The sequence below is a fragment of the Alternaria arborescens genome (genome assembly GCF_004154835.1).
Source record: "Alternaria arborescens strain FERA 675 chromosome Unknown contig_24, whole genome shotgun sequence".
Taxonomy (NCBI): Eukaryota; Fungi; Ascomycota; class Dothideomycetes; order Pleosporales; family Pleosporaceae; genus Alternaria; species Alternaria arborescens.
In genome coordinates, this window is record NW_021167879.1 from 76,246 (window position 1) to 101,105 (window position 24,860).

General features: G+C 52.1%; 10 protein-coding genes across 10 annotated transcripts; 2 read left to right on the forward strand and 8 right to left on the reverse strand.

Moving 5' to 3' along the window:
* Window positions 1–198: 198 nt before the first annotated feature.
* On the reverse strand, window positions 199–1,286 carry AA0111_g8947 (hypothetical protein; the record flags this gene model as incomplete). Its single annotated transcript, XM_028655450.1, has 3 exons — window positions 199–576; window positions 629–1,078; window positions 1,131–1,286. 3 exons carry the CDS (start codon window positions 1,284–1,286, stop codon window positions 199–201), a joined length of 984 nt encoding a protein of 327 aa, XP_028503356.1.
* A 2,341-nt stretch (window positions 1,287–3,627) lies between these two features.
* AA0111_g8948 (hypothetical protein) lies at window positions 3,628–5,002 on the reverse strand (the record flags this gene model as incomplete). The annotated part of the gene is made up of 2 exons (XM_028655451.1): window positions 3,628–4,064; window positions 4,117–5,002. 2 exons carry the CDS (start codon window positions 5,000–5,002, stop codon window positions 3,628–3,630), a joined length of 1,323 nt encoding a protein of 440 aa, XP_028503355.1.
* Window positions 5,003–7,411: 2,409 nt separating this feature from the next.
* AA0111_g8949 (hypothetical protein) lies at window positions 7,412–7,579 on the forward strand (the record flags this gene model as incomplete). Its single annotated transcript, XM_028655452.1, has 1 exon — window positions 7,412–7,579. One exon carries the CDS (start codon window positions 7,412–7,414, stop codon window positions 7,577–7,579), a length of 168 nt encoding a protein of 55 aa, XP_028503374.1.
* A 169-nt stretch (window positions 7,580–7,748) lies between these two features.
* Window positions 7,749–10,782, reverse strand: AA0111_g8950 (K(+)/H(+) antiporter 1; the record flags this gene model as incomplete). Its single annotated transcript, XM_028655454.1, has 5 exons — window positions 7,749–9,209; window positions 9,259–9,821; window positions 9,873–9,972; window positions 10,019–10,435; window positions 10,648–10,782. 5 exons carry the CDS (start codon window positions 10,780–10,782, stop codon window positions 7,749–7,751), a joined length of 2,676 nt encoding a protein of 891 aa, XP_028503426.1.
* A 1,179-nt stretch (window positions 10,783–11,961) lies between these two features.
* AA0111_g8951 (hypothetical protein) lies at window positions 11,962–12,763 on the reverse strand (the record flags this gene model as incomplete). Its single annotated transcript, XM_028655455.1, has 2 exons — window positions 11,962–12,400; window positions 12,495–12,763. 2 exons carry the CDS (start codon window positions 12,761–12,763, stop codon window positions 11,962–11,964), a joined length of 708 nt encoding a protein of 235 aa, XP_028503427.1.
* A 911-nt stretch (window positions 12,764–13,674) lies between these two features.
* AA0111_g8952 (hypothetical protein) lies at window positions 13,675–14,726 on the reverse strand (the record flags this gene model as incomplete). The annotated part of the gene is made up of 3 exons (XM_028655456.1): window positions 13,675–14,037; window positions 14,087–14,547; window positions 14,597–14,726. The coding sequence occupies 3 exons, from the start codon at window positions 14,724–14,726 to the stop codon at window positions 13,675–13,677; spliced, it is 954 nt and encodes a 317-aa protein (XP_028503408.1).
* A 682-nt stretch (window positions 14,727–15,408) lies between these two features.
* AA0111_g8953 (hypothetical protein) lies at window positions 15,409–16,989 on the reverse strand (the record flags this gene model as incomplete). Its single annotated transcript, XM_028655457.1, has 3 exons — window positions 15,409–15,644; window positions 15,693–16,742; window positions 16,797–16,989. The coding sequence occupies 3 exons, from the start codon at window positions 16,987–16,989 to the stop codon at window positions 15,409–15,411; spliced, it is 1,479 nt and encodes a 492-aa protein (XP_028503333.1).
* A 396-nt stretch (window positions 16,990–17,385) lies between these two features.
* On the forward strand, window positions 17,386–18,414 carry AA0111_g8954 (hypothetical protein; the record flags this gene model as incomplete). Its single annotated transcript, XM_028655458.1, has 1 exon — window positions 17,386–18,414. One exon carries the CDS (start codon window positions 17,386–17,388, stop codon window positions 18,412–18,414), a length of 1,029 nt encoding a protein of 342 aa, XP_028503428.1.
* Window positions 18,415–19,465: 1,051 nt separating this feature from the next.
* AA0111_g8955 (hypothetical protein) lies at window positions 19,466–20,881 on the reverse strand (the record flags this gene model as incomplete). Its single annotated transcript, XM_028655459.1, has 5 exons — window positions 19,466–19,513; window positions 19,563–19,786; window positions 19,854–20,536; window positions 20,597–20,729; window positions 20,797–20,881. The coding sequence occupies 5 exons, from the start codon at window positions 20,879–20,881 to the stop codon at window positions 19,466–19,468; spliced, it is 1,173 nt and encodes a 390-aa protein (XP_028503429.1).
* Window positions 20,882–23,411: 2,530 nt separating this feature from the next.
* On the reverse strand, window positions 23,412–24,647 carry AA0111_g8956 (hypothetical protein; the record flags this gene model as incomplete). The annotated part of the gene is made up of 1 exon (XM_028655460.1): window positions 23,412–24,647. The coding sequence occupies one exon, from the start codon at window positions 24,645–24,647 to the stop codon at window positions 23,412–23,414; it is 1,236 nt and encodes a 411-aa protein (XP_028503334.1).
* Window positions 24,648–24,860: the final 213 nt, after the last annotated feature.

Sequence of the window (24,860 nt, forward strand, 5' to 3'; positions counted from 1 at the left end):
AAACTATCCAAACGCCCTCAAGCCACAGGGGGCCGTATCCATAACGATGCTATAAAAACAAACGCCGTTGGGGTATATAAAGTACCCAGATAAATTCCCGCAAAGATGGTCGTACATGTCATTAGAGAACTCGTGCGTTCTTACTTCCACGGTACGTTCCAAAACGTCTCAATCCACGCAGTGCCTTTGTCCTCACACTTAGACGCGCGACCTAAATGGCTCATAAGCCGTTGGCTGTCCCATCTTGGGCGGGTCCTGCTGGCTCTTGGGCCAGCTTGACATCTGATGCCCGCTCTGGCCAAATGCCGGGCTGGCAACCCTCTCGTATGTGTAAGGGGTCTTCTCGACGACCATCTTCTTATGGCCGCTCTTTCCACTGCAGCAGCACACGCTGATGAGCCAGAAGAAGCCGGAGCCAATGGAGAAGGCGACGGCGAGCCAGAGGACGGAGAGCATCTGGCTGCCCATGGAGGAACCGATATTGTAGGGTTCGAGGACGGTCTTGAAGACACCGGTGATGGTGCCGTAGATCGCTGTTGCGGTTGCGGCGGCGAGGATGGCGAAGATGGTTTGTGCCTATGTGACGTTAGAGTGGGGTTGGCTAGGAGGAAAGAGAGGAAAGACTCACGGTAGAGATAACAGTGGTAACAAGGCTACCCCATCTCGAAAAGATAGCAAAGAAGCCCACCACAAACTCCACAGCCGTAAGAACCAGGGTGATAACAAAAGCCCAGTTCATCCAGCCAGCAGCCTTCTTGTATGCGTTCATACCACTGTCATATTTGTCGCCAAGAACTTCCTGAATGTTGGTGTTGTTCATTTGCCAGATAGCCAGGGGATCGAAGTGGAACTGAAACTTGCGCGCAGAGCAGTATGTGATGGTTTCTTTGCCAGACTCGGCATCCTTGTCTCCCTCACAGTAGGAGAAGAGGCCGACCTGGTAGAAGTCCTTGAGTTCCTTCGAGGAGAGCTTGCCCTTCAGAGCGTCGAGAAACTCTTTTGCAGCGTCTGGTGTGATGCCTTCGGGGATCTTGTCGGCGATGGTGTCAGGGTCGGCTGTAATGTTTCCAGTATTCGCCTGTACCGTGTATGTTAGATAAGTAGGCTTGTAGGGTTGTGGTGAGGCATACCTTGAAGAAGTATAGATCGCGCCCCAAGGCTGTTGCTGGTGCTTTATTGCCCGACCATGGCGTTTGACCTAGCATGACAATGACGAAGCATATTAAAGATGCGAGGGTAAGGCACATAGGCGTGAGGATACACGCGAAGCGCCCGACTTTGCCCATATTTGCGGTTGTTGTTGTTGTTGTTGGTTTTGTTGTTGTGGTGGTGGTAGTGGTGGGAGTGGGTGTTGTGGTAAGCCAAGCAAGGCTGACTGATGTCACTCAAGAAGCAGCGTCAATTGACAGACGGGAAGTAGCGATCGTGGATCCGCGGTCGTGGTTGGGTCGCCCGTGGATATGAGTCGGTGGACTAGGCTATACGTCAAACGACAGAACGATAAATGTACGACAATGTGCGGGTCGCCACGAGCTTTTGTACAAACTGCAAACTGCCTCAAACACGGCAGCTGAAATGCGCAAGGCAATGTGCCCAGGCGAAGGGGGCTGAGCGGCCACACAGCTGGGGGTCTGGCGGTCTGTGCACGGCGGGATCCAAGTGGCGGATCCTGGGTTAGCTTTCACCAGCCTCAGCGGGCTTGCGACGGTTGTGGATTTTGATGAGCTAAGACACTAAGAGTGCTGACTGACACAACTATGCTGTGTAGGATAAGGGCGTGTGTGCTGTTGGCATGCGCAGAAGCACTGCCGACGAGTGTGCGCGTTGCTGGGCCTGAGTGCGGTGGTATATCGGTCTTGAGGACATGCAGTGCCATCTGAGTACTACTTCTACGAGCACCATAGTAACGTGTTTATCGCGATCTTTCATCATCTCGTTCTTATCTCACCCATCACCCAAGATTGACCCAAGCATATACACAATTATTCACAGTACGAACCCTCATATAGGCGTTTCAGCCCTCAAGGATACCGTCAGCCCGGCGCAACCCCACCCGACACGTCTCCAGCCTAGACTGCTCCCAAGGCAGTGGTGTCTGGTAATTGTGCGAGGTACTGCCGTCGTTCTTCCGCGCTTTGCGCTAAGACTCTTGAATCAGTGTTTCCTCATTAGAGCAGTCAAAACTTTTCAGAGTTGAGGCACAGTTGCAGAGCCTCATGGTTCCTCGTCAGCAAACTCAAGTTTTGCTTGGCAAAAAGCGGCCTGACTGTCATCACATATCAGAGAACGGGTTATTTTTAGACTCTTGTGCGCAGCAGCGCCTGCTAACTTGTTTAGGCAAGAGCTGGAGAAACGAACGGCCCGCCTGACGATGCTGATCTCACCTGCGTAGCTGATTCATAATACCGTTCATCCTCATGTGCGAACAGAATGATACAGATGAAACTGGTTATCACTATATATGACGTTTGCTTTGCTTGCATCATGATTTCTTCATCTTGTTTGACGGACGTTTGAAAAGGGCATGTTTCAACGTTGATGGGTGGACCCTGGAGATCTCTTTCCCGTGTTCCTGACCAGGTGCAGGAAGCAAACGTGATCGAGAGAAGCTCGCTATAATACTCCAACAACGTCATTTTCATAGGCTTTACAAGGCGCACGCTCTATCTCTTGCTTCAAAGACTCGAAGCACCTTGTTTTATAGTCATTGAGCATTGTCGTCGTGTGTTGGCAGTGTATCGACTGCGGTTGCCGCGTCTGCACTAAACCCAGCCTGCGTACTCTTAACGCGCGTCCCCGCAAATCTTTCACCTACCGACTTTGATCAGCTTTCATCCTAGTCGGGCAATCACGCAACTTGTTGAGGTGGAAAATGGGTGGAAACAGTGCATGTGGTTTGCAGAAACATCGCCAATCTTGGCTCTGGATTTCTATCTTGCATCCTATTGCACTAAACCATGCAGCAAGCCCTGTGTCTTGGGCGCCATGGACGCGCGTCAACCCCTCTTACACACCACCACAACAGTCTCTATGCCACGGATCCCCACACCGCCCGTGTACAGCACATCCTTCTCTGAAAGTGCCAGCAGTATTGCGACGGATGACTGAAACGTGAAACCTCATACGTCGTGCGTACAAAGTGCCAAAATGCTCGTAAACATACAGAAAAGACATAGGAGATATCGCAAATCGTAAACCAAAATGGCAAAATGGTATAAACAGTGCCGCAAACCCCCGCGTGCACACAAAGAAGTCGAAGTGAAGAATGCAGTGAAGCAACGAAAATCGGTCGCCAAAGTGATGCCAAAGTAATAGGAAAAGCCTCTGATGAGGTAGGTGCAGACATTATAGTTTATCGCATGTCTCTTGGATGTTGCGCCTGGAACGCCAGCGCAAATGAATCGAAATGACGATGAATCCCAGGCTCTATGTTTGTACAGGCGGGAGTGTCGTCCGCGTAACGAATGTCGCGGGGCCATGTCGGATGGGTATCTCGGCTTCTATCGAGCTCTACATGCTCGAGAGCTAGGTGCAGTGCACTGTCGCTAGACTCGGCTTACGTTGTAGACATGGCGCGATGGAAAGATACCGGGTGTGATGAATGAAAGGTGGGGGTCGCCGATGAGTTCAACGCGGATGCTGGTTTCGGGGGTCTTGCTGGTTCTGTTGCTGTCCACCCTCGCCGCGTGCTCGTATCCATTGAGCGTTGCCGCTCATACGACCCTCCAATGCCTTCTGGGCATCTGGGTCTAGGCGGCGAGTGACCTGGGCATTGATGATGTCCTCGGGCCTGAGTTTGCTGACGGCGTGTGCAATTGATGAAATGACGCTAGCACGGAGCTCTTTGGCTTCGCGGATGTCCTCACCTTGCAGGCGGAACTTGTCCTGCTTGGACATGTTGGCGCGTCGTGTTGCTCGGATCTCGTCCATGATGTGGAGAAGAACTGCCTCTGGTGCGCGGTTGCGCTCGGCAGCGTGCTTAGCATCGCGGACGTATCGGCGAGTGACGTCCATGGCGCCATCAGCCGAGAAGGCGATGCAGTATGAGAGCTTCTTGCCCCAGCCTAAAAACTCTGTTAGTAGATGAAGGAGATGGATATGCAGGAAGCAACGTACCATCGGTGTATAACCGGGGCTTGTCCCATGCCTCTTCACAGGCGTCGACGTGGACCCATCGCTTGCGGTGTACAGAGTAGACTTCGGTCCAGACGTGGTCCTCTGCGTTCCACACCCAGCGTACTCTTGACCCGACAGCGCGACAGAGCATGCTGAAGCAATTGGCCCACTCGCCGCATCGACCTTTGCGGGTTTGCAAAAGGACGAATGCGTCGTTGTATCGTGGGAAGCGCTCGTAGTTCTTGCAGCCCTCGTGCGAGCATTGGTAAGCCTCGACCTGGTTGGCGCCGCGGGCTTGTTCGTCAGGGAGTGGTGGTGTGATGCCAACGGCAACGGTTGGTGAGTAGCATCGCGAGCACGGCGGGTTGTTGACCCAAGAGAAGAAGGATCGCTTGAACCATCGAAGGAGTGCGCGGACAACGCAGTCTTGGTAGCCCCAGGCAGCCTTCTTTCCCATGCTCTCGCCCTCGGCCTGCAGTATTTGGCTCTCCTCTTCGGCCTCGTTGTAGATCTGCTCGAGCGGGATGACGCGAAGGGCCTCGTCGAGTAGTCCGGGGTTCTCCCATCGTACGGGCATGTTGGAAAGCGAATGCAGCATGTTCTTGAAGCGGAGCGATCGCGCATCACGGGGCGCCTCAGGGACGAGCGGAATGTTCTTGATGGAAGCGTACGTCGGCGGGGCAGACTGCGATGGCGGCGGCTGGGGGGTTCCGAAATCCCTGGGTGCTGGCGATGAGGAGCGTGACTGCGATGATCGTGATGTGAGTTCGTTCATGCGCTTTGTGCTCAGGACGTGACGGAACTGCTCCGTCATCTCGGCAGCCAGCCTGTCAGTGTCGACATGTTGTTGTTGGTGAGCGCGGTGGGCGCTGTTGTTGTATTCCATCGTGGGCAGGTGCGAGCTGCAGTCGCGATGTCGTTGTGCGCGGTGATGGGTGTTCAGGTGTTGGGTGTCGGGGTGACGGGGCGTCGTGGGTGTATAGCGTGGTCGACAGGCTGCGGATTGGCAGTGCACAGCCCGATGATGGCAGCGGCGCAGCAACGAGATAGCCACAGGCAGATATTCTGGGAATTCTGCTGGTCGTGGGCGCGAAGAGAGGTCGAAGGTCTCTTTCTCTCGTTGCAGGCGGCTATGCAGCGCTGGAAGACACGGTTTTGGTCGTCGATAGGTGGTGGAGTCGTAGGTTGGACAGGTGCGGACGAGGGTAATTGATTGAGGGATGGGGCAAGACGACGACGACTCGCGCTTACCCAATTCAGCCGGGTTGACGCGGCCCTGTCGCGGCTTCCACATGTCTAGAACTCCACAACGCCCACCACCCGCCCAAAAGCCCTGCGACCACGCAACAGCAGTCAGATCAGCGTAGCATTCCCTCTGATAGTCATCCGCTTGCCCACCCAGACGTTACCTCCGCTGTCGCTCTCCGCGTGTACACTTGGACTGCCTCCTGCACCGCATTGCTTCTGCCATCGTCTGCCATTTTGCTCGAATCCACTCTGCACTCCCCCAGCGCAGGGGCAGGCGACGCTTCGCTAAGTGTGGCAGATTCGCACTACAGCTTGCGCAATCTTCAGTGAACCACTTTACCCTCTAGAATCGCTTGGCTTGGCATCAGCGTCGCAATCACCACTCGTTCCCATCGTCAACTGTTTCGCGCGTCGTGCCAAGAAGACTTTGCCAGTCTCGAAGCTACTCAAGCTTTGCTAGTTGAAGTTTGCGTACAGCTTCAACTATACGTACACGCGCTTACCATGGACTACGACGAACTACTACTCCTTTGCTGCTCCTGATGACTTTGCCCTCACGTCGCCATGACGCGCCTGCCCACATTACGTTATGGCTGTGCCAATGAGCTTCCTTCGCGCTTCGCTGCACAGCGCTACTCCCTACCGTGTACATTCCCAATAGTTCAATGGGTACATTCATCTCGCGAGCGTCTCGCGAATTTCTCTCCAACTGCACGCGAACGCGAGTGTTCTGCCTCCAATCTCCCCTGTCCCTCGTTGCTTCCTCTTGCGGTTACCTTTGCGGCGCGCCTTGGTGGACTAGTGGAGACGTTGATCTTCGCTAGCCACGCGTCCGTCTACACCGAGACTCCACCGTCACACTGACCACGACCGTTTGACTATCAAATTTGCAACAATTGGCGGACAATTGTCAACAACGCCACCATCTTGTCGTTTAGCATCGTGAAGTTCTGATGCTTTTTTTTCCAAGTATTTGCATTCAAATCTGGTGGTTAGCCACCTCTTCGACTCCCTGTGAGGCGCAGGCGCGGCACGGAGCTTCTCGGTGGCGTATCTCTCGGGGATCGTCTGCAAGTCATAACCCGATTACGACGAGTGCGACAGAGCATTGCCTGCCTCATCATTGGGTTCCGTACATGCATAGGATCTTCCAGAACTAACTGTTCCATCTTCCCGCAATCCTACTCATGCGCAGGGCTGAGCCGTTGCCGCCTCAAGCCATACAACTCTGCTCGCACGCCGGTGGGTAAAGAGAAGACACATCCACCATCTGCATCTGCAGACAAAGCACGTTACCACTAGCATGCGAGTGTAGTACAAATACCCACGTCTACGCGTCCACACCCAGACGCACTCCCAACACCAGCTTTCATTGGTCGTCTTCTGGCATCCACGATATTTGCACTGCGGAAAACTGATAACGATGTCGACCCACACCTGCTTTTTTCCTTCGATAACCTTCTAGCTACCCGTCACCGCTTCTTCATTATTCAGTCCGGGATGGTCCGTTGATGGAGCTCACGGAAGTATCTTCATCCTCACCTCCACATTCCGTCTTTATCATGACCCATCGAGCAACGACCTGCACACACGTGGATGAATTTTGGACAAGAGATAAACGTCACAGTGGACATGGAGTGGATGTGTACTCGAAGCTTGCCCACAAGGATCATCCAGTGACGTTGTCAGTTGCTCATCAAACTTTCCGTGTTAATCAATGATGAATCACTGGGTTGCGACTCGGGTCTCAGAAAAGACCGCAGCACGACCGGGGAAGGTGACGTGGACCGTGGTTTGGATACACACCCCACGTACGCAGGTAGCATCGAGTACGTGTACTACGGCAAGTGCACAGGGTACGTGTACCTCAAGGACGACGCCTTACGCCCGGAGGCCGCACGCACTGAAGTCTGCATACGTATGCAGTCAGGCCTCGTGACGGCCTCCCAGGTTAGTCGACGTTGGGACTCTGGGTATAAAGTCTACTCATTGACAACATGACTTTGTGTGCGGAGCCGCAGAATGGCGACGATCTCAAAGTGACAACATGATCTTCAGTGAAAATCCATCAGAGAAGGAAGCAGCCGATGAACGAGCTCAAGCCACTGTCAAAGAGGAGAGGGGAAACGTCATGAACGACGACTCCTTGTCGCTGATCACAGACAATGTGCCACTTGTGGAGATTGAGTTTCAGTCTTGGATTACGCAAGCATGAAGCAGTTTTCCATTTCAAGCTAAGAGGTATCCCAATACTACATCCGTGACAAACTCCATCCTTGACAAACTCCATCCTTGACAAACTCCATCCTTGACAAACTCCATCCTAAATGGTCATGATATCGCGTCCCTTACCCAAGCACCGTTAACACCCGGTTACAATGCCATCACAATCCTGCCTTTACAACCAAGACACTAGCCCCCAGTTTCCCTTCCCAAACCTTCTCAGCAAGCACACCTAGCGTACCCGCCGCACTCGAACTACTCCTTATCTCGTCCGTAGTGTTCTCCCTCTCCAACACACTGTTCCTCGCGACATTCCTACCCAACACGATGAGATCACCTGCGTTTCTCGGCGACTGACCAACCTCGATGCTCGCTCGGGCGATAACATCAGCGACTGGTGCAGTGGATGGCACAGTCTCGAAGATAACGCGGTTCGCCAGGTCGACAGGAAGCGAGGCGCGCAGCGAAGCGAAGAAGGCTGCGTCTTGGTCGCGGGACGTGGTTGTGGTCGTTGTCGTTACGGCTTGTCCATCCTTTCCTAACACCGTTGAAGAGATTGGCGAAGATGCAGAAGCACCAATGATGGACTCTGGAACATCGAAATACACAACTGTAGCAGTAACTTGCGGATTCTCTGCCAACTGCAGAACCAATCTCAACGCTGTCTTGTCATCGTTGCCGCCGAAGAAGGGGAAGAAGATGTGGTGGCTTCGATCCGCAATGGGCGCTGTGACCGCCTTGTCCCTAGCGCTCGACAGACTGACACTACTGTATGTTCTGGTAAGCTTCAATCGCTGCTTCTGCTCCTTGTTCTTGCTGCCTCCAAAGTTCTTGTTGATGAGTACTGCGACGGGTATGCTGGCTTGTTCGAGCGTCTCATGCACAAACGAGTTGTAACCTGATGCGGCGAGCTTGTTCTTCGTTCCCTTGTCTTCGATGATGGCTTGTTCGGACATACCGCCTGTTTCACTCCAGGGAAGAACAAGGAAGTTGGAGTCTGAAGCACGCGTGGCGAGAGTTTCGGCGAAAGAGGATTCCGGCACGACGAGTACTTCACCACTGACAGCCAGGTTGTGGAGACGACCGAAAGTGCGGAAGGTGTTTACAACAGGATCGTAGGCTGTGTATGATTCTATCTCCGAGACCTGCATGACGGAGGAGCCACGGTCGGTAAGGTTGAGTAGACGGAGGCCGTAGGCTTCTACTGGTCTCGATGGTGCGGTTTCGACTAATGATGTCTCGCCTGTCTCTTTGCCAGTACTGCTGATGTCCTTGGAAGGGTGTGTCTTGGCCGCTGGCTTGTCTGCGTTTCCACCAAAGAGGGAGGTGAAGGCTAGAAGGTTAGGCATACTGTCCAGACGGAGGTAGACGGTCATCCGCTGGATCTTCTCAGCAGCCATCTTCTCGTAGTTCACACCGTCGACACCATCTTCGGAACCATCAAGAGGCTTGCCGGTGTCCCAATCAATCTCGCCGCGACGCCACGCCTCGACCTTCTTCTGGTACCATGGAGGGTAGAAGTACATGGTCAAGGGAGACGACGCAAAGGTAGTGACAAGGGCCATGACAACGAAGATGGTAAAGGTTCGAGTGCTGAGAATCTTGGCATTCAACCCGATGTTCTGTGACTGTTAATGCTGGCTCCATGCTTCGAAAAGAGTGTTTGCTTACCAAGACGATCAGCTCTACCAATCCCTTACAACTCATCAGTGATCCTACAGCGAAACATTCTCGCCAAAGCATCTTGCTTCCGCGAGCCGCAAGTGTAGCACTGAGGAACTTGGAGAAGAACGCTACAGCGCAGACGCCAATGACGTAGGCCCAAACAATACCAGAGTCCAGGAGGCCAATGTTAGTGTTCAGTCCTGACAGGGTAAAGTAGAGCGGCAGGAAGAGTGCGCCGATTAGATCCTCAATCTTCTCAGCAACTTTGATGGCAAAACCACCTTCGTGCGGACAGATCAATCCAGCCATGAACGCACCGAAGATAGGATGGACACCAATGATACCGGTGAAGAAAGCGGATCCCAGAGCGATGAGCAGAGTGAGACTGATGATGCCTTGGCTGGGACCGTCTTGAAGTGCGCGCTGACGACGCAGGATGTAGACGAATGCTGGTCGAACGGCGTACACAAGGAACAGCATGTACCCAAAACATGTGAGGAGCACCCACAGTGCTGACAGACCCGAGCCAGCGTTGACAAGGGCTACACAAAGAGCGAGTAGAATCCATCCTGTACACGTTAGTCTGAGAACCATAGGAAATTCTGTCATGTGCAACCTACCGACAACGTCGTTACCGACACCAGCTGAGAGAACAATAACACCAACTGGAGTCATGAGCAGCTTGAGTTCCGTCAAGATACGGCAAAGCACAGGAAAGGCCTATCGAGTTAGCGAATGCAGCCTCGTCTCGTCTTCGGATGCTCACAGTAATCGCCATAGCCACACCGATAAACAACATAAAGATGGCAAAGTCAATCTGGACCGTATCCGGCTCATCCTTGAACTCATTGTAAAGTCCCACGGCAATAGCGCATCCAAGTCCAAACGGAATAGCCATACTCGCCAAGCCAACATTGAGCGCTGGTCTCCAGTTGCTTAGTAAAAACCGTAGATCTACTTCCAGGCCAATGATGAACAGAAACAATGTGAGACCGAGATTGGCAACCAGGTTCAAGTTGGTCATGGACTCGGTTGGGAAGATGGAGGTTTGGAAGCCGGGGATCCGGCCCATAACAGAGGGACCTAGAATGATGCCGCCGATGATTTCGGATATCACACGAGGTTGACGGATCTTCGAGAGGGGCCAGTTGAGTGCGCGGCAAAAGATGATGATTATGCCTGCCTAATGTGTACATCGTGGTTAGTTTCTCTTCTTTTAGGACTTCAAAAGGAAACGAAAACTGAATTTGACATGTATTGTAAACTTTCGCACGCAGAACCAGGGCTATGGAACTGGAGTCGCGCAAAGAGAAGATGTTGGTAGCACTAGATCGGTGAAGCGTCCCACAGGCTAAGCTTCTGAAGCGATGCACAACATAGTAAACCACAACATACCTGAACAATGAACAGAATAATCGGATGATTCTTGTCGAAATGCACTGGATTGACGCCCTCGAGGATACCGGCTTGCGGCGGGGCCTTGATGGGCGCCGTGGGCGCCGCACTCGCCGACGCTGCTACAGACGACATGGCGAACGCGTGGGTCTTTGGTAATACTAAGTGTAGAGAAGAAGGTCGGGTCCCCCCACAAAAGCTTCCCCAGAGTACGAACGTGCAAACGTGAAAAGAAAGCGAACCCCAGGCTGCTCTTAACCGTGGTAGAAACAAACATGCGCAAGGGTCCCAGCGCCATCCTAACGCCCCGAATCCTAGGTCGCAAAGGGTAGCGAGCGTCAGCCCAGGGTCTAGGCGTGTCTTCGCATCGTCTCTTGGTTTCGACGTTGTTCGCGCGGTGGGCGGGCATGCAGGTAGCGGGCGGCGGAAGCTAGCGAGAATGCACTTGGGAAATGCGCCGCTGTGATTGCGTGCTGGGCTGTGGAAGCTGCCATGTGATTGCCAAAGTGGCCCTCGTGCAGTCGTCGTACGGACGCTGCTGCATGGCACGCATGGCTTCACCGCTCACCTGGTCGTCTACATTGGTGAAAGCAAGTGTGGCGCGGTGCTCGTGGGCTTGGTTCCGCTTGTTCGCCAAGTGGGAGTCGTAAGCCAACCCAATAGGGATCAGGCGATAGCTGATCGGCAGGGTATCGCGCTGCAAGCCAGCTGCGATGCTCAGAGCAAGAAACTGCCACACCAAGATCCTGCGCCAAGGTGAACAGCCGGTCCTTTTGGTGGTTTCTGGTGGAGTTGAGGTGCTCAGATGACATGAGCTGAGGGAATTTGATGATGAGGATCCGCTGGTCCACACCGGATTGCGGAGGCGGGAGTCACCAGGCCCTTGTGTCACCATGACCTTGTTGGTGGCATTATCGCGCATGGACAGGAAGCTTCTAGGAAGCTGCAAAGCGTATGCGAAGTGAACGAGCAAGCATGTGCTGGACTAATCTCGTCACATTGATACCATCTGGAGACTGATAACAACTTCCACAGCTTTCACTTTTGCAACAAGTACCGCGTCTACATGCAAGAGGATGCGGGTGGTCGTATTCTTTATTCTACGAGTCTTAGCTATTCTGCTAGCCCTGGCGTTCAATACCAAGAGGCTCGTCTCTTCTTAGTTGCACCTCCACTTTACGTCATGTGTATTCGCAGGGTTCTGGCTTAGTTTGCAACTATGTGTTCAGCACAAAACTAATACTGATAGATTCAACATTGCTATCAGGTGTTACATATATACAATTCAGAAGACACGCGTTCCCTTGTAACCGTCTAGCATCCAATCCTGCTGCTACTAACAACGATATCATCGTACCACATAGTGTTAGTATCACCGCCATAGCTTTCCCATCCAAAGTACACTCCCTTAATCTTCGGCTTAACACTGCTCCTCGTCCACTGCCCCGCATTCGCATTCGTCGCTCCATTGCCCACAGTCAAAGCCGGCACCGTTACGTTGTTCAACCACGTCGCCACACTTCCGTCAGTACCCAAATGGTACTCAAAGCACGTCCAAGCATTCGTTGGCAGCGCCTTGGACGTCGCAATACCCTGTGGGGACAGATCCGGCAAAGTAGCGTCGTCGGTTTCGCGGTTGTACATGAGGATCTTGGATTGTCCTCCGATGCGGAGGTGTTTGTTTGTGCCTTGGGCCGAGTCGGGCATGGTGATGAAGGTTACGTGGGAGTCGGTCAGAGCTTTTGCGGCTTTGCTGTAGGGTGTTAGTAGGAGGTCTTGATGACTTCTCTTGTTCAATGGAAACAATGCGTCGGATGAGGAGGGAGAAGGACGAGGTGAGTACATACACATATGTTCGCACGTAAACATCGCCAGAAGGAATCTTCGTTGTGCCAACGAAGATGTGGCCGCAGAATCCACCTGCTCCATCGACACGAATACTGTTCTTGCCCGTGTGAGCTGTCGAGCTATCCAGGGTGACTTTGCCTCCTTGATTACAGTCTGTTGCGTATACAGGCCATGCGGTTTGATCCCAGCCATTCTCGAAGCCTTCAGTAACTTGGGCGATGGTAGGTGCCGCAAGGGCCAAGGCGAAGAGAGCTGTTTGACGAAGCATCGTTATCGCTGTTCTGGTGCAGAATGAGATGATGGTATGCCAGACAGGGACAAATTGCTATGCCTTTATACCCTCATCTCCATCATTCTCGCAGCCCAAGCTTTTCCTTCCGTAGCATAACTGGCATAGTGGCATGCTTGTTCCGTGCTTGTTTCCAGAATATATGAAAATGGCGTTCTAGTGGTTAAAATGTCGGTAAATCGTGCATCTTACCCCAGGTTATTCTTCGGCTTCCATATGCGTGTGCCATTTAGATTAACTTTGAAATTTAGCGCGGTACATGTTAATATTGCCAACGTCACCTGAGAGCATGTTTCTCGCCGCCCTTTCCCACAGGGTTTGATTGTGCGTATGGAAAGGTAGATTGCGCCGGACCTGGGCTTGGGGTGGTGGAGATGATGAGCAATGGCACATCAAAAGCCTCCTCACAGTAAACATCAGCACTTCATGCTCAAGGTTTCAATCCTCTTCCATTTCAATAGCTCGTGAGCTTGACTCTATAAAAAGACATTTGTGTACAAGCAAACGCGCAAAGCAACTCGGCCAGCGCTGGGAATCGAACACGCCGTGAAAGCGCCTCCACAAAACAAAACAGAAAGACCAATTTTCCTAGACCAAGGGAAGAAATGACAGACAAGCGAGATGCGGCTAGAGGGGTATGCATATCCACCAAGAGAGGCAGGCGTATTACATATGAGTACGGGACCAGCCTTTCAAAAAAAGACTAAAAGGGAGAATGAGACGGTGGATGTGGTGGTGGTGTTGATGTGAGACGGCAGCTGTGGTGCCATGTCCCACAGCAATCGATATTCTCACGTGCCCTGAGACGTGAGATGTAGTGAGTACCGAGTCGGGGACGCGATATGTTAATGCAGCACGAATCCTCCTCGCAGCTACTTCCTGTCAGCCTCTTACGCAACAGTATTCGCAGCCGCCTTGTTAACCTGTGTGACAACCACAGCAATGACGACCACAATAATGATGATAAGCAGGATAACGAGGAGGCACCACCACTTCTTGCGGTTACGGCTACGCGCCTTGACGATAGCACCATCAATTTCGACGTTGGCAGCCTGGACGTTGTCGTGGATTTCCTCGCCCTTTTGCTCGATGTTGGCAACGAGCGGTTCTTGCTCCTGGACGATCTGGTCAAGGTCTTGGAACAGTTGGGCGAGTTCGACCATTTGACGTTCTATGTTCTGGATGGCCTCGTGGCGCTCTTTTACGTTGCGGAGGGTGGATGAGGCCTGGCCGCGGCGGTCTGAGTTAAGGAGCTAGAAAAAGATTAGTATGTGACATACTCAACAGTTGGAGGTTTCTTACAGCCTGCTGGAAGATGGGCGCATCGGGGTCCGCTACTGCGTCTCGGACCTCTTGTTCGGTTGCGTCTGGGCGCACAATGCGGTACTGGCGCTCGGCAGCAGCTTGCGAATCCCTTCGGAAATCCGACTCGAGCGACTGGTACTTGTTGATGGTCGCCTTGAGTCTGCGGTCGACCTTGCCGACTTGTGGGGCATTTCTTGGGTGGCCGGAGTCGGGCTTAGACTTAATTGCTTTTACGCGTGTCACGAGGCCACGGTACCCCGTCATGATCTGGGAGCTGAGGTTGTTGATTTCGCCCGAGGGCATGTCTGGCCGCGCCAGCGACTGCTTGAACACTCGGTCGAGGTTGCTGAGTTGGGCATCGAGGTCGTCGAGGGCGCGGTCGACTTCGCGGCATTCGTCGAGGATGGCATTGGGGTTCGCGCTTGCGCCACCACCGTAGGATTGCATCTCTACATCGCCTGTATTGTGTTAGACACGTGTCGAGGGTGCAGCGCATCTTAAACATACCATAGCCGCCGCCCTGGTTGTAGTTGTTGTAGCCAGCCGGGCTCGGGTCGCGGGAATCGTAGGGGTTACCGCCATATGATCCTATCTGGCCGTAGCCTTTGTTTCCAAACTGTTCGTCGGCAGCAGCCATGGTCAGCAAGTGTAAATATCGAGAGTAGTCGGATGTGTGTTGTAGAGGTGTTGTGTCAATTGAGTAGTCTGACGGAGAAGGGACTTACGCTCATTCTGAAACAGACCCTGTGTGGTATGAGTGGACGTGAAGACTCCTGAGACAACCGACTGCAAACGCGTAAAGCACACTAGAGTAGCGGTTGGCTCGTGACTAGGGCAGAGGTGAATTGATGTCAAACGCGCTTGAGCTCGAATCAATGCTGGAGAAAGGCTGTCGAGGGAAGATAAATGTGTTTCAGCTTGGAGAGTGTTTCCTGGGGCTGAGTGTGAGAGTGGAGCGCGCAGATGCAGGAGGCGCTTGCACTAGGCCCACTCGGGATGGTAAGCAGCGGCGCGTCGTTGGCCCGCAGCGGCGAAGATGCCCTAAGATCACTCTAATTTTGGCACCGTGCAGATACTTTGGCGTCTGGAAGGAACATCTTGGTAAATCATCTACTGACGCCGCTGCTTTCGCCTCCCATCTCGTAAAGAGACCCGAACCCGCGAATCAGAACGCTGACCGGCTGCTTACCCAGCCTCGCGGTCTTTGCAAGAAACGTCTGCGCTAGACTCAGCCTTGCAGACCGCATCACAGCTTATGAACGCCTCCGCTTGTTGGTCGCGTCTCCGTCTTCAGAGCGTACTACTGAATGCAAAGCGCACTACTTGGTGGCTGGCTGTCCTGCACTACCCCACCGTGTCTTCTCATCACCGCCAGCCCACGACTTCTCTTGGTAGCCTAATCGCTGCTTGACTTCGTCTACCGTTGCCTTGTCTCCGGTATTCTTGCCGATATTGTCGCTGATCTTGACAGCGTGACGCCCCGCAGCGGAAGCGATCTTGATGACAATGTTGAGGGGTACAGACTTGTTACCGGTAGACTTCTCCACAAAATCATCTGTCATTGTCAGCTTTGTTCCGGTCACACATGCGCCACAGTACTCACTTGTCAGGAACGTTCCAACGCCGAAAGTAGGCTGGAAACCCGCCGCTTCTGCTGCAGCCTTGTACTTGAAGCAGAGTTCCAGGTTCAAAGAGTCGGAGAATACAATCGTCTTCTTCTCCTTGATGCCTTGTTCGTCGTAGAAGTCGCGCATCATCTTGATGAAATCTAATGGGTCCCCAGAATCCTGTCGTACGCCTGCAAACACGTCGGCATAAGTCTGTTGCGATCCCGCATTTCCGTCGTATGGTGCCTGAATAGGTGGCTTAGTTGAGGACATTGTCTCTACGGCATCGTTGTTGGTGGCATCTCCAGCTGAAGCCAGCGTTGTGCCACCTCCTGGGATAGCGGTAGTAACACGCGGAATCTGCTTCTTGAAAGCCCTGAGGAAGGTAGGTGTGCCGAACGTGTCTGTAAGTGCAATGCTCAGGACGCCTGCGCCAAATGTCGCTGTCCAGTATTCCAGAGCAATTTCGTTTGCGCTTTCATAGTTGTTGGTAATAGCAGCCACGCCCATGAACCACTCGTGCGCAACAGTGCCCACAGGGACAAGGCCATGTTTCATGGCGAAGTGGACGTTACTTGTCCCCGAGAGCTTTCCTTTCCAACCTGCCTTGCTACCCTCATCAGCCGCCCTGCGCAAGCCCTGCAGCACTAGATCTTGGGTGTGGTAGTCGCGACGTCTCCGCGAGCCAAATTCGGAAAAGATACAGCCTCCTTCCAGCAGACCCCGCCCCTTTTGGTATGCCTTCTCGACTTGGCCCTCATGGCTCCAGTCTGTCTCGACAAACTTGAAGTATGCCTCGCTGACAAGCGCCAGTAATGGAATCTCGTAGAGGATCGTGTCTAGCCAGAGGCCCTCGGTATGGATGTGGAAATCGCCAACATCGCTATCTGAACCAGTGTCATTCGCGCATTGGAAAGACAGCTTGAGCTGCTGAGAAGGCTTCAGGCGGAAGGTGGAGAGGAAATGGAGGTATTGCGCGTTTAGGTAGGGGCAAGTATTCTTGAGGAAGTTGAGTTCTTCCTCAGACACGGCTACGTTCTCGAGCTCTGACAGGGTTAGCAGCTATTTTGTGTGTGTGTGTGAATAGAAGGCGAGCATACTATCTACTTGGGCTTGCAACCACTTGAAGGCTGTGCGATTGAGCTTCTTATCGGGTGTGCGGTTGGTGAAGCCGTAGGTGACTGAGACATCGGGGAAGAACTTCAGTATGCAACATTGCATAGTCAGCTTGTAAAGATCCGTGTCTAAAAGGGAAAAGATGCCCTCGGGCAGGTCTTGCGATTGGTTCGCCATGATTGCGTGTTGATTGCTGCGCGTTGGAAATTCAGCTTCAGGGCTGCACTTGCGATCGCGGTTGATAGAGGGGTGGTGGGGCAGGCGCGAAGGTTATAAAGGCGCGTAGTGTGGGTCGCGCGTAACCGTGGATGAGATATCGAGGCTCTGTGTACTGGCAAGGTAGCAAAAGAATTACCAATGCCTCATGACAAAGTATATTCACCCAGACACGACTTGTTCCGAACCCGGAACCAGTGACGGCATGCGGCGCGTGAAGTCATTGATGGTTAGCGCCAAATCCCTTCAGCCCTACAGCTTGACCCTGTAAGCGCATGAAGCCTGGACTCGTTCCGCTCTATATCAGCCTCCAGGGTCCACGCCGCCCTCGCTCCTTACCCTCGACAGCCACAAGAGATGCTCGTAGCCGTCTCTATACTTGCCCTGTCACTGTCATTCCTGGTCTACCAGCGCCCGCCCTCGACATGGCTCGCCTTCCTTACTCGCCTCACACAGTCTGCTCCGCCTTCGATACCTGAGAAGTCGCAGCATGGCGAGACAGACGACAACCCCCCGGCTGCACACCAACGCATAGAGCTGCACACCCCGACGACACAGGACGATGTCGAGACTACCCCAAAAGCTGCTCCCGCATCCGACCAAGATGCGCCCGCCGTACCCACCTTCACGCTCAACGAGCATGAGAGCTCCGACGAAGACGAAGAAGATAACCTGCCACCGCCTTCCTTCCCGGCCATGAACTCGGCACAGAGGGCCTCGAAGCCCCCTTCGCTATCCACCATGCCCCCACCGTCCGCTATGCCTCCACCCAGCAAGCCGAACCTCATGGCCCCGCCACAAAAACCCACAACCTCCCTCATGCCACCCCCAAAAGTCGCAGCTTCAAACCTCCGTGCCCTTCCCAACACCTCCTCGCAGTCGATGCGCGTACCCACAACCGGCCCTCTTCCGAACCGTGGCCCACTACCGAATCGCGGTCCACCAACTTCAAACGGCAGCCTGGGGCTTCCACCCACTGCAGGCCCCACGCTCAAGACACCAAATGCCAGAGGCAAGGTACTCCTGTCGCCAGGTCACTCTCCACTGGACTGGGCTTATTTGCAAAAGTCAGGCAAGAACTTGTCGGGCGTTGATTCGATGATACGCGTTACGCCTGCTATGCTCAAAGAGAAGAATGGACGCAAGGGTAAACCGGCTTGGTCAAGCTATCAGGGCAAGGTATACAACATCTCGCCCTATTTGCCCTTTCACCCTGGTGGGGAGGGTGAATTGAGACGAGCAGCTGGCAAAGACGGGACCAAGCTATTCATGGAAGTTCACCCGTGGGTGAATTGGGAGAATATGTTGGGTGAATGTATGGTGGGCATCATGGTTAGTGAGGAGCAAGCGCCGAGTGATGCTGGCGGTCTCGAGGATATGGACTGAGCTACTACGCATGGATGTAGAAGTGGTGAGAAAGTGGTGTACAAATAGAATCCGGGATTTTGATTGAGGCATGATACCCTATAGACCAAAGCATTGGACTGCGTCGACACGAGTCCATCAATTCAGTTCACGCTCACCGAATGCCTCTGTGTTTGCCACATAAATACACTTTGTTACCAAGTCTACGTGAGACTCAGCCAACCAGTAGGCCTGGTTGCTTGCTTCAAACCCATACACAAATGACATGTTGACAACTCCATGGTAGGTCGAGAACCAACCAGGAACCATACGTGGTGAATCTGAGAATGATAGCCAACGTACCGTCTTGGAAACCCCTCTCCCTTCGAAGCCCAAGAAGAACAGATATCGACTGTTAAATTCAGAGGCAAAGAGTAAGCAAGGTTCACCCTGGTGGACAGTGTGTCTTCAAAACAAGACCTGGTATCCAACCTTAAGAGAAATAGTGGTATGCTATCAAGCAGGCGCAACATACTGTGACTTGACTCACGACAGACTCGAGATAGAGACAACTATCCAACGGATTTCATCAAGTGGTCTAGAACAACAAAATGGATAAATACAACCATTATCATACCGTATGGCTTCCTCTTTCCTGTCACCTTTACTACCCTAGCTATTGACGCTAAAGAAACAGCAGACAACTCCCTTTTCACCAATACAAAACTTCCCGTCTTTCCCATGATCCTTTGCATCCTAGTGGTTGAAGTAGGGCAGCTAATACTGACACACCTCTTAGAGCTGTACAGTAAAATAGTATTTTGTCTATCGAGTTCTATAGGCCTTATTACTTCAAACGTTAGATGCAAGTTTGCACTAACAGTATTTTATCCACAACTATACATCTTCTGGGTAGTGTCACAGGAATCTGTCCGTCCGAGTCTCAATTCTGGGTGTGTGTATGGTTTATTCAGAAAGCTGCTCATTCAAAGAACACAAAGTCTAGGACCTGGTATAGTGTCCACCATAAAGTACCGTCGATGATACAAACATGTATGTCGTTCATCATGGTGATGTTTCGTATCCAGAACATTCAAGTTCGTAAACGCGAGAATATGATGAATGCAGACATGTATAAACACTGTAATACGAATTAGCGTGCATCTTGTGTATGTAGCACGCCAACGTACTGAAGATATGAGATATGGCAATCCCAGTCCAATGCCTCCCCATTCGATCGCCTTGACCCACAAAACTGTCATCAACGGCGCGCCAACCAAAGACCCGAGTGTCTTGGTCAACATGACGATACTGAAGTCTTGAGCATCAGAGCCTCCAATGGCAATCAACGACGACTTGATCAACGACATGGTAAACACTGGTAGAGCTGATCCAAGTGCGTAGATGATGAGCGCTGTTCATGTTAGCTCATCTTATCTCTGCATGCGACTATTAAGTAAGAGTAAGTGTGGTGGACGTACCAGTAAACAACATCCAAAATCTCCCCGCTAATGCGATACATAGCACACCCACCACCGAGACCGCAATACTAACATCTGCTCCCAGAATGTTCAGTCGCACATCAGAACCTTGAACGGCTCTCGATGACATGGATTTATGAATGATACGTGGGACTACTACTGCAAGTAGCGTGAGGTTCACCAACGCCTTCGCTGAGAGCAAGTAGCCTGCCTGTGCAAAAGTCCAATTGTAGCGTTTGGAAATATACTGAACCAAGAGCTTTGTGTCTGAACTAGCCAGTGCCGTAAAGAACAAGGTCAGCAGCAGAATTTGGAAGCTTCGTCGTCCAAGCACTAGATGAATCAGTTGTTCTATGGTTGTTTTGATACTTTGGTAGTATGTGCTGGAGGGTGGTGCTTGGAATGCGGAGGCATATCTATCTGGACTGGTATTTCTGCTTCCAATCAAGGGTCCTGATTCCTCCGTATTTTCGTTAGGTATAGTCTCGTGGGCCGATATGGTGTATTTTGCGAATTTCGAGGTTTTTGGAAGTAGGCCTATCGTTGGTATAGCGCAGAGTAGGAGAGATATGTTGAGCCAGAAGGGTAGCCAGAGGTTGGCGCTCATGGTGAAAGCGGCAAATGTTGGGCCCATGAAGGAGACGATATAAGAGGTTGAGCTGATGTAGGAGAAGTATGATGCTCTGTTCGTAGTTAGTCTTGCTTCCCTATTATGAGCTACTAGATAGAAGGTAATTACTCACCGTTGAACATACTCACTCGTCAAGCCCGAAGTAAGTGTAAATATTGTTGACTGGAAGACACACTCACCTCCCAAGACGTTGAAGATCGGACTTGCAAGAATGGCCTTGGTGGGTAAGAGGAGTGGAAAGTGTCCTGACGTAGTTTAGATAGAGGTCGACTATACGGTCGAGCGAGTATATTTTTTTGGTTCAACACATACCGACGATAACAGCCCAGACACTCATGACTACCCTAGGAACAAGATTGAACCACAGCACTGTCCTAACACCCCATTTCTTGGCCATGAAGCTAAAAGGTATCGTGACGATAAAATCTGAATGTATACAGCATCAGCCTCCATCTCCACCTCTTACCTGAAAATACAATGGTCGAATCACATACCACACACAACACTCATCGTCTCCATGCTCCCCTGTAACCATGCAAGCCCCCTTTGAACATCCTTGACTTTACATAGCATCTCCGGTATCGTCCCGTCTGGCTGTATCACCAATGGATCATTCGCTTCATAGTGCTCTTGACACAATCGTAGCTCTATCACTCGGTTGAGAGGCAGTGTATATAGAACCGACGAAAGCTGCACCAAGATGAGAAGAAGCACCAAGGGCCATATTGCGCGTTTACTGGAGGCAGACAGTATAGGAGATGGGTTGCTAGTTGACGGCATAGATGTTGTTGTGAGGCGTGTGAGTAGGGGTGCGCTGCTGTCGATGTTAGACATCGCGTTCAGGGTTCAATCGAAGTCATAATATAGAAAGCATAGCCGGTTGGATACTGGTTCAAGAGCAAGCATGTATGTATTTCGTGGTACTATCTATTGGTGTTGTTCTACTTGGTGTCTTATCGCCGTGATACGATAAGGCGAAGGTCACGTGAACAGGACAGTTACTCTTGGAATCTCGAAAGGATGCACTGTGGGGAAGCATCAACTTAGAAGCTTCTTATGTCATCTTGCATCTTGGGTTCCGCTTCTCTGATATTTCAAATTCGTCCCGCATCGCAGTGTTGCATTGCCCTTTTGAGTGTATTTCCGGACTTTATCCCGTGGAAGTAGGGCTACCCCAGCCTCTTCTGCCGCCAACGCATCGCAATCTTGCGATGGGACCAAATCGCGTCGCGTTGTATCGATCTACCTCAACACCCAGTATCTATTTTACCGCGTTGACCCCTTGTCGTAAAACAGACCCGCCTTGCAGCGCGAATTCCTTTGTCGCCCAAGCTGTATTTGCCTCTTCCCGCAGACGTGGCTGACTGTCTAAAGGGACCTTCCCTGTAGGGGATTCGTTCTCGGGTGCTCCGGAGAACGCCACGTCCACTGGCCTCGCGACAGTGGACTCATAAATGCGAGGCTGGGAACAATCCGCCACAGCATCATGTTCTTGAATCTCGATGATTACTTGCCCATGTGCCGTGTCTATTCCAATGCAAGAATCATGCCATGTCTGTGCTTCTGCTGCTTTTCCCGTGTTTGATCATCATGTATCCGCCTAGCGTGCAGCCAGCTACAAGCAAGGTGAAGAGCAAAAGCAGCACCATAGTGCGAACCTTGTTTCTTACCCATGGACTTTGCAGTGTATTGGTGTTTTGCCTTGCATGATGGTCTAAGGATATGTAGCCTCTGCGCCAAGGTATGCTGTCCAATATCTCAAAGGACTCGACAGACGCAGGGGACGGCGGTGCGGATGTAGGATCGGACTCTGCATATCGCGGACAGAGCGTGTTATGTGCAAACGTAGTATCGTCGTCGGTATAGGGTGAGAGCAGTCTATAGCCTGCTGTACCAGAGTTCGCGGTAGTAATAGAGATCTTGAGCGGTTAGTAGGTGGAGGCGCTGATAGGCTCACACAGGCGCCCGCTGTATAATACTCACTAGAGGCATTCTCGCCGGCGTTTGCAGTTGAGTAACATGAAAGGAGTGTATACCTGCCTGAGAGAGCAGAACAAGGTAATCTTAAAGAACTGAGATCGCATTACTTGCTTTGAAACATGCGGCGAGTGGGTGTACCCTGCGGCGTGGACTGTATAGCATCCACTCGCCCAACATACATCACCAGAAATATCGCATGATGAAACGCAGAAACAACAGTATACCAGGCGAAAAGCGAGCATGGAAGACCAATTCCTCAATTTTGGGCGACCGGTTCTATAACTAATGATGCTCTTCGTGACCCTTTCAGCCCCGCTGTCAAAGTAGCAATCTGGAGAGCTCCGCAAATCCAAGCAACCACATGCCAGCATCACTTCACACATTTTTTTCACCGTTCCACCGCTTATGCAAAAGGAAAGTAGACGCCCATGGATCAAATGAGGTGTCCGATAAAAGTTTTGAATTGAGAAAGGAAGGGTATCTCTGCTCGCTTAAGCAAACAACAGTTGCGAGTGAGCCTGATTGTGCTGGCTTGTGTATTCCAATTTCAGCCTGTAGCCACTTTTTCCTCCCCACATGCTGCAGACCAGATCAAACAACCCGTATTAGATGGATGCTAAATCCAAGAAGAAAGGGTGCCGGACCTGACCTGGGCTCCACTCACCAAAACCACAGGACTGGCTGCCGTGCGGAAATGACAGTGGACGACCGTTTAATTTTTGGTCGGACCTAACAAAAGAAATGCTCGAAACAGAAAAGTGACGTCTTTGATATCGCAAAATAACAGTAACAGACGCTTGTAAATGCTGGAAGAAATGACCATGCTATGACGCTCATACGCGAGTATTTTTGGTACAACGGAGCACACATGGATGTGATCATAACAGTCCATGGCAGTTGAATTTTTTCGACAGTGATGGTGTACAACCACTGCCAGGCGCGGTAATTTACTGGACATGCTGGGGATGGAGGTATTGTTGGTGGAAGTATTGACCTTGATGTTGCGCGTTCGCCGGATGATCCGGAGTGGGAGTCGTGGGGTACATCGAAGTGGGCTGCGACTTGACGACGTGGCCGTAGGTGAAGTGCTCGCCCTCCGGTGTGATGGGCGGTGTGGGACATCCATTGTGCATGACAGAGCCGTATGGGTTCTTGTTGGGCGTCTGGGGTCCGTAAGTGTTCACAGTGACGATAGGCTTAGGCTCCTCGATGGTGACGGTCGGTGGCGGTGTGGGTGGGGCGGCTTGTCGTCGCGCAATCTGCGCTTGCCTTTGGAGGAACTCCTCGACGGTGGCGGATACGGTTGACAGATGCATGGAAGCATACTTGCGGGAAAGTACCGGAGATGGCTGGTAGAGATGGTTGGACAGACCAATGACTGTTTGGGGGTCGTAAGCACCAGACCAATCTGTGTTGCGTGCTTGAGGTCGGGACAGGACACATCTCGCAAGGGCGAGGGCGGATCGGGCAAGGACAGATGGTCGAGTAGAGACGAACTCCTTGTGGAAGAGAGCGATCTCGGCGATGTAAAGAGTCATGTGCTCAACCTCAGCATCGTAGGGGGCCTCCGACAGGGCGATCTGGAGGAAGGCATCTACCGTGGTGTGACCAATGACCCAGTTAAGAGTTTGCAGAACGTGCCACTCCATCTGGGTGAACATTTCATCGTCGTACAGCGAGCAGCACATGGACTTCAGCTCCCGAACGGTCGGGACACGGTCCTTCTTGTCGCCGTACTTGGCGGCAATGAGCAGGGCTGCGCAGCCAACGAGCTGGTAGTGACGCTTGTAGACAACACGGCGAGAGCAGTAGCGGTCGAGAAGGTTGACAGCGAGGAAAAGGGTCTCGGGCAACAACTGGAAAGCAGCATGAGCTTCGACTAAGAAGTCAAGGAGGTATGGGCGCATGAACCACTGGATCTCTGTCTGGATGTCGATTGAGTTGACGTCAGGTAGAGTCTGTGACTCCATGTGGATCATGTGTTGCATAATGTCTTCTTGGTACTCATCGGCGGTCTGCCTTGAGAGTTCCTCAGCGATTGCTCGTTGTTGCATCTTGGAAACAGCGCGATGGCGTTCTCTGGCCTCTGCTCGCATGGCATAGATGCCATCATCATGAGACTCGACAAAGTACGAATCGCACTGGCCGTAGCGGGACTGTTGCGGTTGCTGGTGGTACGCCATATTGATGATGTAGTCGTCAGGTCTCCGGGATAGACGTGGTCGGTTGGGGTGAAGGGTATTTAGTGAGTGGACAGCTTCGAATGGTGAGCCGGATTAGAGAGTGGCAGCCTGAAAGGCAACAGGTACAAAGAGTGTGATTAGCTGGTATGTAAGGTAGGTCTGTTGTCGGTGATCCTTTAGTACTGAGGATCGATCGTATTACAGTAGACAGAG